Source organism: Colletotrichum spaethianum (genome assembly GCF_022836535.1).
Source record: "Colletotrichum spaethianum MAFF 239500 DNA, contig03, whole genome shotgun sequence".
Lineage (NCBI taxonomy): Eukaryota > Fungi > Ascomycota > Sordariomycetes > Glomerellales > Glomerellaceae > Colletotrichum > Colletotrichum spaethianum.
The window spans coordinates 1,275,997-1,288,414 of record NW_026054773.1 but is presented as its reverse complement, the minus strand read 5'-3'; the positions used below and the strand labels follow the sequence as shown (position 1 = coordinate 1,288,414).

The 12,418-nt window shown below is 53.0% G+C and overlaps 6 protein-coding genes across 6 annotated transcripts; 4 read left to right on the top strand and 2 right to left on the bottom strand.

Moving 5' to 3' along the window:
- Window positions 1-49: 49 nt before the first annotated feature.
- On the top strand, window positions 50-1,263 carry ColSpa_01848 (uncharacterized protein; the record flags this gene model as incomplete). The annotated part of the gene is made up of 2 exons (XM_049268060.1): window positions 50-458; window positions 515-1,263. The coding sequence occupies 2 exons, from the start codon at window positions 50-52 to the stop codon at window positions 1,261-1,263; spliced, it is 1,158 nt and encodes a 385-aa protein (XP_049124017.1).
- A 2,033-nt stretch (window positions 1,264-3,296) lies between these two features.
- ColSpa_01847 (thioredoxin reductase gliT) lies at window positions 3,297-4,458 on the top strand (the record flags this gene model as incomplete). Its single annotated transcript, XM_049268059.1, has 3 exons — window positions 3,297-3,315; window positions 3,420-3,482; window positions 3,548-4,458. 3 exons carry the CDS (start codon window positions 3,297-3,299, stop codon window positions 4,456-4,458), a joined length of 993 nt encoding a protein of 330 aa, XP_049124016.1.
- An 883-nt stretch (window positions 4,459-5,341) lies between these two features.
- Window positions 5,342-5,752, top strand: ColSpa_01846 (uncharacterized protein; the record flags this gene model as incomplete). Its single annotated transcript, XM_049268058.1, has 3 exons — window positions 5,342-5,392; window positions 5,487-5,557; window positions 5,602-5,752. 3 exons carry the CDS (start codon window positions 5,342-5,344, stop codon window positions 5,750-5,752), a joined length of 273 nt encoding a protein of 90 aa, XP_049124015.1.
- Window positions 5,753-6,797: 1,045 nt separating this feature from the next.
- On the top strand, window positions 6,798-7,218 carry ColSpa_01845 (uncharacterized protein; the record flags this gene model as incomplete). The annotated part of the gene is made up of 3 exons (XM_049268057.1): window positions 6,798-6,848; window positions 6,910-6,980; window positions 7,083-7,218. 3 exons carry the CDS (start codon window positions 6,798-6,800, stop codon window positions 7,216-7,218), a joined length of 258 nt encoding a protein of 85 aa, XP_049124014.1.
- A 914-nt stretch (window positions 7,219-8,132) lies between these two features.
- Window positions 8,133-9,078, bottom strand: ColSpa_01844 (uncharacterized protein; the record flags this gene model as incomplete). Its single annotated transcript, XM_049268056.1, has 2 exons — window positions 8,133-8,607; window positions 8,753-9,078. 2 exons carry the CDS (start codon window positions 9,076-9,078, stop codon window positions 8,133-8,135), a joined length of 801 nt encoding a protein of 266 aa, XP_049124013.1.
- Window positions 9,079-11,384: 2,306 nt separating this feature from the next.
- ColSpa_01843 (uncharacterized protein) lies at window positions 11,385-12,265 on the bottom strand (the record flags this gene model as incomplete). Its single annotated transcript, XM_049268055.1, has 2 exons — window positions 11,385-11,899; window positions 11,932-12,265. The coding sequence occupies 2 exons, from the start codon at window positions 12,263-12,265 to the stop codon at window positions 11,385-11,387; spliced, it is 849 nt and encodes a 282-aa protein (XP_049124012.1).
- Window positions 12,266-12,418: the final 153 nt, after the last annotated feature.

The following is a 12,418-nucleotide window of genomic DNA, read 5'->3' as shown; positions in this document are numbered from 1 at the left end:
GTTGCCAAGCCCCAACGCATCGCGAATTCGATTTCTCTCCGTCGTCACGATGCACACGCTCAACTTCGCCGCTTCGGCCGTCCTCCTCTTTCGGGGCGTCGCTGCCGTCCCCGCGCCGACGCTCGTTGCTCGTGCTGATGTCCTCGCTCCCACGGCGGCCTGGGTCAGCGTCAACGACAAGGGTGTCCCGACAACCATCACCCCCGTGCCGACCACCATCTCCGGCACCCCGACCTTCGCGTCGGCGGCGCCCAACGCATTGACGGGAAGCGTCTTCACCATGACCGATTTCCGCCTTGTTCAGGTCACCACGAGCACCGGCAGCCCGCCGTTGGCTACCGCCGACAACAAGAACGGTGCTGGAGCTTTCGCCCCCTGCAGAAACACAAAAGGAGACTTTTCACCCTTTTGTGACCCTGTCAAGGACAGTCAGCTCTACGTCGATGGGACCTACTACGGTATGCGACTCTCTTGGCCTTGTACATGAGGAAACGCAAATACTGACCTTCTCTAGTGACCTGGGACCCCACCGTGCTCATCCAGGGCAACAAGACCAACGTCCACGTCAAGATCCAGGGCAAGGATGTCAACGGCACCACGGTCGGCGACATTGTCCTCAACGCAGATACGGACAAGACCAACCCGGCCGCGTACGGCTACTACGCCTGGAATGTCAACGGCAACCTCATTCCCTCTGGTCAGGACAACGCCACTATTGAGCTTCTCATGTCGTACACCATCGACAACGTCGCGCAGAAGGATATCACCGGCCCCCGCGTCCTCGTTCTCAAGCGCCCGCAGTACCATCCCCAGCCCGCTAGGCTGCCCAAGGGCGCCGAGCTGTATATCGCCCTACCCACCGTCTTCGGCTTCATCATCATCGCCGTCATCGGCGGCTGTCTCTGGAACCGCCGCACTCGCCAGATTGGCATCGGAAACATAATGAGCCGCTCACGCCACGGGTACGGCGTCGGCAAGTCGCGCGCGCAGCGCCTGGGCGCCCGCGTGCGCCAGAGCGTTTTCCACGGTCGCAAGGACCGCGGCATCCAGCTCAAGGAGCACGAGTTGGGCCCCGGCGGCGGGTACGTGTACCGCGACGAGCCTCTCCCTAGCCAGCAGCCTGCTGGTCGTCCCAGGAGAGACAGCGATTCGCTTGGCAGCTTGGCAGGCAGCCCGACGTCCACTCACTTTCAGGACCACGATGTTCAGGGTGGTAACGCCTTCCGGGAGGAGCTGAGGAGACAGGAGAGGGAGAGGTATTAGACGGAGAGGCGTCGCGGCCCAACGCGCGATTGCAAGAAAGGAATCCATGATATTGCTCAGAAGAACACTATGGAGCATAAGGAGAAGGTGTGTCACGATATTCTGGACGACGCCAGCTCCAGAGACGACAATTGGAGCTCGTCTATACGTAATATGTAACAATAATGAACTCATGAAGAAGCCAGTTGCTAGCGCTGATGATGACTGACGATCTGGGCCAATCATCAAGGGCAGATTATCATGTGGAAACAAAGCTGCAACCCAGTGTCGGTAGCACAGATCAGCTTGCCTGTCGAGTACGTCTGTCACTTCTCGTCCGTGGCATGCGGATGTGTATTTGATGCTGAGCACTCAGGATCCGCTAAACAGCTCCAAGCACGATCACAGCAGAGCTATATGCATCTTGCCCATGGGGTAGATTAACCCTGCGGACTGCTTTGTTTCCATAGAGATTCCGCTGCCTTGGCGGTCTTTATACTGTTTCGAAAAGACTGGCGAGGGATGAGTCCTGTCGGGTATAGAAGTGTGTGTTCTATCGTGTCTAAGAGAAGATGGAAAAGGGCAGGACAGTATCAGACCTGGTGACATCACATTTTATATACAGCGATTGCTTAGTAACTGATCCACAGACGAAAATGACTTTCTGGGTCGTTTGACCGTCTTGTTGGACTCTTCTTGATGAAACTGATATATGCCACTGATAACATGCACCAGCCCCCACTTCCCGTCCTCAGTATTCTGCTACAATTACTCGTCTAGAGATCAGTTCAATTGCAACTGGGGATTCTTGTTTCAACTGTGTAAGTAAAGTGTTCCTCACCGTCCTGAAACAGGTGAAAGGGGGCTTTCCTGTGGCGCACCGTATCTTTTGTAGTATCATTGTTGGTGTATTGCTTGAGGATCTTCAGCTGAGGATTGCGTAACGCTGCGTTATCAGAAGACAGGGCATCTGCTCTTGTGATTGTCTCACATTCGTGTCCTTACAGAATATGTCTCATTCGGGGTCAGCCTGAAAGTTAAAAGTTGGACCGTCCTTAGTCTCAGGCAAACCGGTGAGCGGGTAATCTCTCTTTGATATATCACTTTGCCTTCATCAATGTCCAATACGCCTGGATGCAGCGACGAGGTCTTCACCAGCCTAAGCCTACCCTAGCAAAACTTCATTGACGTCAGTCCTGCGGTATTCCAAATACTGCGGACCCTTATGCGATTGATAAGATCCAGCGGCATGAGAACCCTTGTAGACTCGTGGCCGGTTCCCGACACCGGACTGTGTAGATGGGCTGTCGTTGCTCGGAGCACCGAGTTGCGTCACTCGGGCGAGCCTCGGCAAGTGGAGACCCATTCTTGGCCACCAACGGACCGGGACTCGGTGCTTAGATAAGCCAGCCAGTACGGCCAAACGGCTGTCCGATCACGCATGGGTAGGCGGGCTGCAAGCGTGGGCACCCTGAATCGCGCGGCTGCCCGAAAAATTTCAGGAATTCTGGAATCCACCACGGAAGCCCAGCAACAGCGTGTTAGCATCAGCAGATCCCGGCACCATTAGAAATCCAATCGCAGAGGCGTTGCTTGCCCACTTTCGAGTCAACCGCCGTCCACTGAGAAGCCGTCCCTGGCACGCCTGGCCCTTTGTAGCACATCATCCATCCCGTTCACGGTCCCCGGGTCTACCGTTGACGACAGCAGCTCCGCGAGCTCCTAGGCCTTGATTGGAAGCAGAACCCGCAAGCCCATCACCGTCGCCGCCCTCCTCCTGCGTTTCGCACTGCGTTGCCCCTCCACCCCTCACACGCCCCCCTAGGTGGCCGACCCCCCCTTCCGATACATATAATCTCTCTTTTTCTGATACCCCGCCATCATAGAGGATAGTGCGTGTTCCAAACGCGCATATCACCGCCAAACTGTTCTCCTCAACCTTTAGACGAACATTTCTTCGCTCCAGTGCGACAGGACTTTCTTTTGCCGCAGCCACCACCTCCCTCAAGAAGAACACCGCAAATCCTGCCGAATTAAAGACTAGTGCCCGCAACATGCATAGCAAGGTTGTCAGTATGTTATGCCACTTCCATGCCGTCTCCTGCTGCCGATCTCCGCTGCGGTCGAGCTATGATGGCCTCACCTTGCAATGCGCCCTTACTGACATGGTCACGCAGTCATTGGCTCTGGGCCTGCTGCCCACACCGCCGCCGTCTACCTGGCGCGTGCTGAGCTGAAGCGTAAGCCTCCCCTTATCCTTCGACCATCCTGATTCGAGATAGCCAACTGACCATCTCGGTTCCAGCCGTCCTCTACGAGGGTTTCATGGCCAACGGCATCGCCGCCGGCGGCCAGCTCACCACCACGACCGATGTCGAGAACTTCCCCGGTTTCCCCAAGGGTATCATGGGAGGCGAGCTCATGGAGAACATGAAGGCTCAGTCCGCTCGCTTCGGCACCGAGATCATCACCGACACCGTCTCCAAGCTCGACCTCTCCTCCCGCCCCTTCAAGTACTCGACCGAGTTCTCCCCCGACGAAACCCACACCGCCGATGCCATCATCCTGGCCACCGGTGCCTCTGCCAAGCGTCTCAACCTGCCTGGCGAAGAGAAGTACTGGCAGAACGGTGTCTCTGCCTGCGCCGTGTGCGATGGTGCCGTCCCTATCTTCCGCAACAAGCACCTCGTCGTCATTGGCGGTGGTGACTCCGCTGCCGAGGAGGCCTTGTACCTTACCAAGTATGGTAGCCACGTCACCGTCCTCGTCCGTCGCGATGTCCTTCGTGCGTCCCAGATCATGGCCAAGCGCCTGCTCGGCAACGAGAAGGTTACCGTGCGGTGGAACTCCGTTGGTAAGGAGATCAAGGGCGGTGACGATGGCCTCATGAGCCACCTCGTCGTCCAGGACACCGTCACCGGCAAGGAGGAGACGCTCGAGGCCAACGGTCTCTTCTACGCCATCGGCCACGAGCCCGCGACATCTCTTGTCAAGGGTCAGCTCGAGACCGACTCTGAGGGCTACGTCGTCACCCAGCCCGGTACCCCCCTGACCAACATTGAGGGTGTCTTCGCTGCCGGTGACGTCCAGGACAAGAGGTACAGACAGGCCATCACCAGCGCCGGCACCGGTTGCATGGCCGCCATGGACGCGGAGAAGTACATTGCCGAGCTCGAGGACGGCGACCCCAAGGACCCCAACAACAACCCCCAGTGACTAGATCATCACCTTTAAGCTGCGATGGATTTGGAGCTGCTTAATGATATAGAAGGCCCTCTAGACTAGACGTGTGGGAAGAAAAATAGACTTTTGAATTCAAGCGTAAAGACGGGGTATTTTCCCAATGCTCGGAATCAGGTCCGAGCTACACCGAGGCAGATCTCGGAGATATATCGTGATGGCCGCCCATACTACTTATGCCCGGGCTTTCCCGGATCTAGGGTTGCTTTCCCTTGGTTGATTGCTGTAAGCAAACCGTCAGTGTTGGGGGCGCAATTTATTATTTGAAGAGCCGCTGTTCCCTGGGCTTAAATCCCAATGCCATGCTGTCCCAACTTTTCCAGAAATGAGAGCTCTGATTTCCCAGGCTCCCCTTTGACATTGCAGCATCGCATTCCCCCCTCCCTCCACCTCTCAGGATCCTTCTAGTCCAAAACATCTGGTGTACTTCCAATCTTGACCCCCACATGAAGCTTGAAGCATCATACCGAATGGGTAAAAGCCAGGCACGCCAGGCCCGAAATGCATAGCCAGCTGCCAGCGCATGCTTTTTTTGCCTCGCTCGGCCCACGAGACGCTTTCCGTGGTCGTACCGTTGCGCTGCCCCGTCGTCTCCGTCCGATCTTTGAGTTCAATCAAGACTCTTCAACCGCCCAATGGCGGGGTAACGACGCGTTTCAAAAACAGACACATCGCAGTGATCAGCCCATGTGCGCTTGAAGGTTTCCCTTGTACTTAAGCTCCCCGTTTCCATCTCCACTTTGAGTCAAATGTGAAGCTCTCGTGCTCTCTCTCTCTCTCCTCATCCTTCAATGACTTGATCCAATCCGCGCTATTCCAAAAACCGGACAGTAGGGAATATCCACCCCAGACCGACGATATGCCAAGCACCAACACCTACACGTACAAGAGCTCTGGAACCAACAACCAGGTATGTAAACCCCCCCCCGACCTCCGCTAAAGCAAGCTTCGTCCCCTCGGAGAACTATCGTGGGACCGTAGAAACTTACTTACTGTGGGAAAAGGGTAACCACTACTGCGCCCGCGACTACGGCAGCAGCTCATCGAATTCCAACTCGTACCACTACTCCAATAGGTGAGTCTCATCCTCAACTCCCCTTGTTCATTGTCATCATTGAGCGAAATGAGGCTGATGGGCTTCACGGGCAGGAACGGGTCGTTTTATTACTCCAATCCGAACGGCAGCACGTACTCCAACAACGGCAACGGCGGATCGACCTATACCTCGGCCAGTGGGTACCGGACGTGCTCCGGGTACGGCAAAAAGTAAGTTGCCTGAAAGCTTCGCCGGCCGGATAGACCATCATGGAGGGCAACGCATATGATAGGCTTCGCAGTCGATTGATCGGGCTAACGTTGCATATCAAGTGTTGGCATGAAATAAACGCCCAAACCATGCGACGACGGCCGATCAGGCGAATGCGATTATGTGGGCGACATCGAGCGATGGCTTCAACTCGGCTGGCACCTTGTGATGCATTGAATGCAACTGGGATACGTGTAGCAAGTCGCAATCATGATACTTGATTTCTGTTCATGCTGTGTGCTGGAGATGAGGGCCAAGTGAGACAGATGCAGTCGGTATTTCCTGAAGTCCAACTGACTCGGTCCCTGATGCGTGGGACCCTGAGAATGAGGGGTCTCGGCAACTCTAGCACTTGCATGCACTGTTGCTCAACACTCAACCTTGCTATTGATTTTGGGTAAAAAGCCAAGAAACACACTCTGAGACTGAACGATACTGGTGGTCAGAGGATGTTATGGTTTACGTGTGCTTCTCCTCGAGCAATGAGTACATCTCAGCCAAAGCCAACACTGCGATCTTCCTCAGACCTACGAGGGTACCCCTTGTCCCGTTCACGAGAGTGTCGGTTTGCCGGACATGGGTGCATGCCAACGCTTTTAGCTTATCTCTCAAGACTACATGTCAAAGAAGCAACTTGCCTACATGCTTGCTTTCTCGCCTGCTTCTTCCCGCAGCAAACTTGCTTGTGATTGTCCACACTGACCAACAAGCTGCTTTTATTCTCACAACGCGCAGCTAGATATGCCTTGAGTTCAAACCTCGGCTGGCGCGGATGACGCGTAGCTTCCCGTCTGTCTCATGAGCCCCGCATGGGCAATCAATTGGTGATGCGGGGAATGGAAGGACGAGATACCTGGCGAGTGTTTCTATAATACCTATATAAGCTCTCACTTATCCTCCAAATACCTTCATCTTACTCCCGTCCTGTTTCCCTTATTGCCTCATCACCAAGACTCTTTTCCAGACAAAAAACCACCTCAAACCCCAAGACAGTCAGCAAACACTCACGATGCCCAGCGGTCAGGGATACGAGTACAAGAGCTCTGGCACCAACAGCCAGGTATGATCGCCTTGAGTCTTCAGAATCCTGCGCACGCGACGGAATGACTGACGGGACACAGGGCAACCACTACTGCGCCCGTGACTACGGCAGCAGCGCTTCCAACTCCAACTCGTACCACTATTCTAACACGTAAGTCTTTCTTGGCAAAAGAAAACCTCGCCATCTGACGTCTCCGCCTTACCTGCTGGTTGCTTCGGTTCATGCGCAAGTAACTGATACTTGGTATCGCAGCGATGGGTCCTACTACTACTCCAACCCCAACGGCAGTACCTACTACAACAATGGCTCCGGCAGCTCGACTTACACTTCCTCCGGCGGCGACAAGTCTTCTTCGGGCTACGGCTCCGGCAGCTCCGGCAAGAAGTGAGCCTTCCGCGTGGTGGTCATCCTGGTAACACACAGGACGGGTTCGGAGTTTGGGATGGGATTTTCGATGACATGGGATCGGGATGACTTTGAGTGAAAGACTGAGAAACAGTCGGGTCATAGAGAAACGACGATGACATGAACTGATTTGTCCTTGCTAAGCATACAATTTTGTGATGGGACTCGGACGCATCCATTTGATCTGTTGGCTATTCGCCCTGATCCCAATGCAGATCTCAACCTCGCTTCTTGTTCACCACGAAAAACGGGCAATGCTGGCCTCAAACCAAAGTTTGCAAGATGTGGCAAGCCTCGTGGGTATACAAAGGGCCAAATAAGGAGCTAGCTTCCATATTTTGTTTCCGACCTTGGTAAGGTGAATACAGGGAATTATCGAAGTGTAGTGAGACTTGACGGGGAGATGGCAACATTGTCTGATCACCGAAGGACAGCGTCAACTTGAAAAGCGACAATATCAACATAGCGGTCCTATCTCAGTACTAAAACGCCAAACCCGGCTACAACCAGTCTCAATTCCACTCAACAGCTATTCAAACAGAGCTTCGTCAGCTAGCGACCTAGCTTCGTCATAGGAGGGCCTTTCCTATAGCGCTTTGATTGTACTCGGAATCAACATACTAGTCACCTCGACAATAGCAACGCCCGTGGCCCCTTTGACACTTCCTTCGACATACAGTCTCTGCTCGCCATTGTGTTGACAGGCCTCCGCCAGACAGTACCAGTCTAATCATGGTCATGCAAGGCTCCCGGCACAGTTTTTGAACACTGACGAGAGGATAGGAGGGTGTTGACTATAGATCTAATGTCCATGTGGACAATTGAAATCTTTTGAAACAAGGGCCATTCTCTGACCGGTTTTTCGCTATCTACCCGCAACCCATTGGTATGCCGACGCTACAAATCAGGCAACCCAGAGATAACAACGGCGCTGATGAAATCCTTGGGATGCCCCTGCGTGTCCATCTTGCCGGTCCCGTTCTTCAGATAACAGTACTCCCCAGGGAGCTTGATCATGGCGACAGATCGGCAATACCCTCCACTTGCAACATTGCCTTGGGCAAGATTGTTGTTGTACTCTTGGTTATACGCCGCACACAAATCCATGCACTCTCTGAAAGTTGGGACGTATACCTTGAAGATGTCGTAGAGCTCTGGGTTTCCGTACGCGGCGCCTGAGGGGTAATTGACTTCGCAGAGTTGCTGGAAGGACTGGGCTGAGCCAGAGCCAACCTTCATTGAGTTTCCGTTGCCGTTAGTGGGCGTGTATGTGGTCTGGTTGATGTTGGGACAGCCGTCGTCGGTTGGGGCGGAGCGGACGCCGGTGGGTACCGAACGGGATGTGGATGATGTTGCGGTTGATTGGGAGGAACTGGAGCCGGAGCTTACCCCAGACGCTGTGGGTACTGGCTGGGATTCAGCTGTGACCGTGATTACCGATGGCGAAGCGCTGCAAATCCAAGTTAGTGAACACATTGGGATTTTCAATCATGAGACTTGGAAGGCTTGTTGCTTACGTCGATGAACTGTTGGCTTTCTGTGCTGCCAAACCCCCTGCAACACCTCCGGCGATTCCTCCAACTAGAATCACGACGAGTGCGATAACGAGGCACCAGAAAAAGGGTACGGTAAGGCCAAGAATTCGTCGTCTTTCCAATGGAGTAGAGGGGGAAACGGGGTATGCGTGGCTTGAGGTCCACACTGACTTCTCCCTGGGACTTTGCATCTCGCTGGGATCGTACGGGATCGGCGCGGTTGAGAATCGATCTGGAGCTGCCTCAAGGCCTGACTGGCCTGACTGTTCCCACTGACCCTCGCTCTGGGTATGTATGTGGTCGGCCATCCTGCTGTCTCGTGTAACTATAGGTGAGGAAATGGGTGCCGGTATGAATAGGGACCAACACTTAACCTAAGATGAAACAATGCGCTGGTGGTGATCATTTACAAACTTGCAGTGCGCCGAAATTACTTGATTGGAAAGAGGAAATGGAGGTTAAAAAAAGAAAAATAAAGCAGGATGCTATGAATATGCTCGAGAACGGTTGCCACACGCGTGTAATCAGTATCTTTCGCATGCGGAAGTATTAGGTCGGTGAAAAACAATTTGGGTAGGATATGCTATAAAACTTGTTTCGACCTTGATCCAACGGGTCAGATCGGGCAGGTTTTGTGACTTTTGCCTGATAAGGAACCGGGCGCGTAGTGGAAAGCAACGCTGGTTGCGATTTCAAGACACACCATCGAGCGACACATATTATTCAGGGGCCAAGGTTCAGCCAAAAAACCCGTGCTTAGGGTATTAGGGGTGCTCCTTCATTCCTCCCATACGTTGTTTCTTAGCACCAAGGCAAAGGCAAGGCTGGAAGGGGCTTTATGGAACAATGTCGAACACTCAAATCTAACCTGAGATGGCAAATATGCGCTAAGACTGCCCTCTTTGACATGATGATACACTTGGCTGACTAAAGTATAGTTGTGCAAGCTGGTTTCCTTAGTATAGTAAAAAAATCAACTTTTTAGGCTAGAGGACTTTTTGTTAGCTTTGCTAGCTTCTTCCTTCGGGCCACTGGCACAATTTCCTCATATTTGCAAGTTTAATCATATGTATAACAAACGAGTTTTGACCCATACTGAGGACGTTTACCAGAACGTGTCTTACTAACACAGTTTTCCCAACCCGGTATCAAAACCAGGTCTTCCTACTTGAAAAGCAATTTCATTCTTTAGGTCCTAGATGCTGTTTTCGAATTTCCAGTCATGGCTGAGTAGTCCAAATAAGTGATAGCGCCGAATCTGTCTTGTATTTGCCGTCCCTGTATTCACACAGGATATGGTAAGCCGTATGATCAATGACTTGTCAAGTAAGTATATGTGCTGCTGATCTGGCCTTGCGCGGCTTCGACATTTTATCTTTACTGACGTTCGAGAGACTATTAACAGGGTTTAAACCCCAGTGTGGCAAGTTGGGATGCTGTGTTGTTCACTTCGGTGAACCAAGAGTCAGTCCACTGCGGTCAGCGACGAGGAAGGGGACATGAACAACGGCGTCCGTTCAAGGACGTCGTTCGAGAGCTTTACCCAAAAAAGTCCATCTCCACTCTGTACACGGCCTTCTTCCTGTCAACCCCCTCCAACGGTACATCAATAGTCTTAGATCTACTATTCTTCTTCTCCTAGGTACCGCCGTTGTATGTTACCCTGATGATAGATTGCCCTCTTTATATCATGATAACACCCAAGTGATAGGTTCAAAAAACTGATGCAGTTTATCGACATCGGCGACGGTTAGACCATTGATTCTCCCATTCACAGTGTTTTCGCAGCCAGGGATGGTCTTGGCCGCTGCACTGAATACCCAAAACGAAGGCATGGGTTCGGTACTTACTGTATCTACTCTGTTTCAGCAGGCCAGCACTTGGCTTGTTGGACAAGGGGTGTGTAGCGGTATTGTAGCCGCGCTTACTCACAAGAAAAAAGTCTGGACGCGCATGTACTTTCGCTCACTAGTTTTGCGCCAGCCTGTTCCGTTTTGCATATACTACTCTTAGGCTTCAGGTACTTAACATAGCTGAAGGGAGCAACTTTACCTTGTCACATCTCGACTGACGGAAGCAAACTTCTGTCTCATACTTCCTTCTTCGTAAGCTGTTTCTGCACGTCGACTGTTTTGCGCAATCTGTGATTTGAAGAACAAACTCCAATCAAGAATTTGGACAAAGGTGAATAACATGTAAGTCGGCCCAAGCTGCTGGCGCTGTAAATGATCAAGTATACACAGTATATGTATTCTACTGTCGGTTTCCAGGCTTCTGAGCGGCGGACCTTCAACGTTGTCGGGTTCGATGCTGTTCTCGACATTTCGACGCCCTCTCGGAGATAGTCTCAGCCCTTTGCACGGTTATCTCCAAAGGGGAAGCAAGGATATTGGCATACTCGCATAGTTCGACATTCATGTGCTCCTTGATCAGCCACTCTTGGGGAATTCACAGACATCTCGTTGATTCCTATACGGGATTATATCTATATATATGCTTCCGCCTTTCCCGCCTACTTCATCCCTTCGTTGTTCGTTTTGCGCATTAGTGCGTCGCAGCGCTCTTCCCCAATCAAAACCAACATCTGGACTGCGTGCTGCAGCGTAGGGCGCCTTCAAGAAAGTTCGTGTCTGCCGTTGTGATTTTCGGGCAGCTCGGGCGGCACTGTGTGGCTTTGAATCTCAACGGGCGCGTATGCCGTTCGTTCGGACTTCGCCCACGGCGCTGCCGGGCTATTGCCATCATATACTTGCGCCGATAACGTCGCTCTTGTCTTCTTCTTCTCGCGCAGGAGCAAGACCGTGAGCAGCCCGACTGCAAGAGCCAGCGGAGCACCGACGCCCACGCCGATGCCAGCTGCCGCGCCCGTTGAGATACCGCTGCTGGCCGCCGCCGTTGATGAACATGTCGCAACGCTGCCTCCGCTGGTGATTCCTACAGTACTACCGCTCGTGGTCGCTGTTGTTGTTGCGGTTGCAGTCGCAACGTCACCGAGGTCCGATTGCAAGTACTTGTTTAGCAACATCACTCCTGCGGGCACTCCGAAGGTGTAGTTTGCGCAATTGCTCGAAGTTTGGCACGCATACTTGCTGTCACCACATAAAGCAATGCCGGCGTGGGCGCCGTAAACTGCGAAGCAAAATGTCAGCCATCATGCTCACCAGCCGCCAAGATCAAGACGCAAATTGATCGAAGGGAGGTTCCGTTACCTCCGCCCACAATATCATCTTTGTCACAATACTTTGGGCAACCACTTGTTGTCCAATTCTCATCTGTACAGGCGCCACGGTAGAAACTCAACTCGGTCTTCGAGAAGCAGAGACCGTTGCTCATGCAATAGTGGTTCGCAAAACAGCACGACGCGGCTGTAGTGCCGCCGGCGACAGGGCATGCCACTGTTGAAGTCGCTTTTACGCCGTTGGGCCAGTAGCATGTCTGGCCGGACGCTAACGCGGCCAGCGGGACGGTTGCGAGAAGCCAGCGCGGCGGGTGCATTATTGGTGTTGCGTCTTGTTGACGATGGTTCGGACGGCGAAGAATGGACGAGATTGCGCCGAGCCACACAAAAGAGGCGGTGATTATTAAATGCAGAGGAGCCGGTTCGCTTGCTAATAAGCCTGTTGCACTCATCTTGCTTACCCTGGCGGC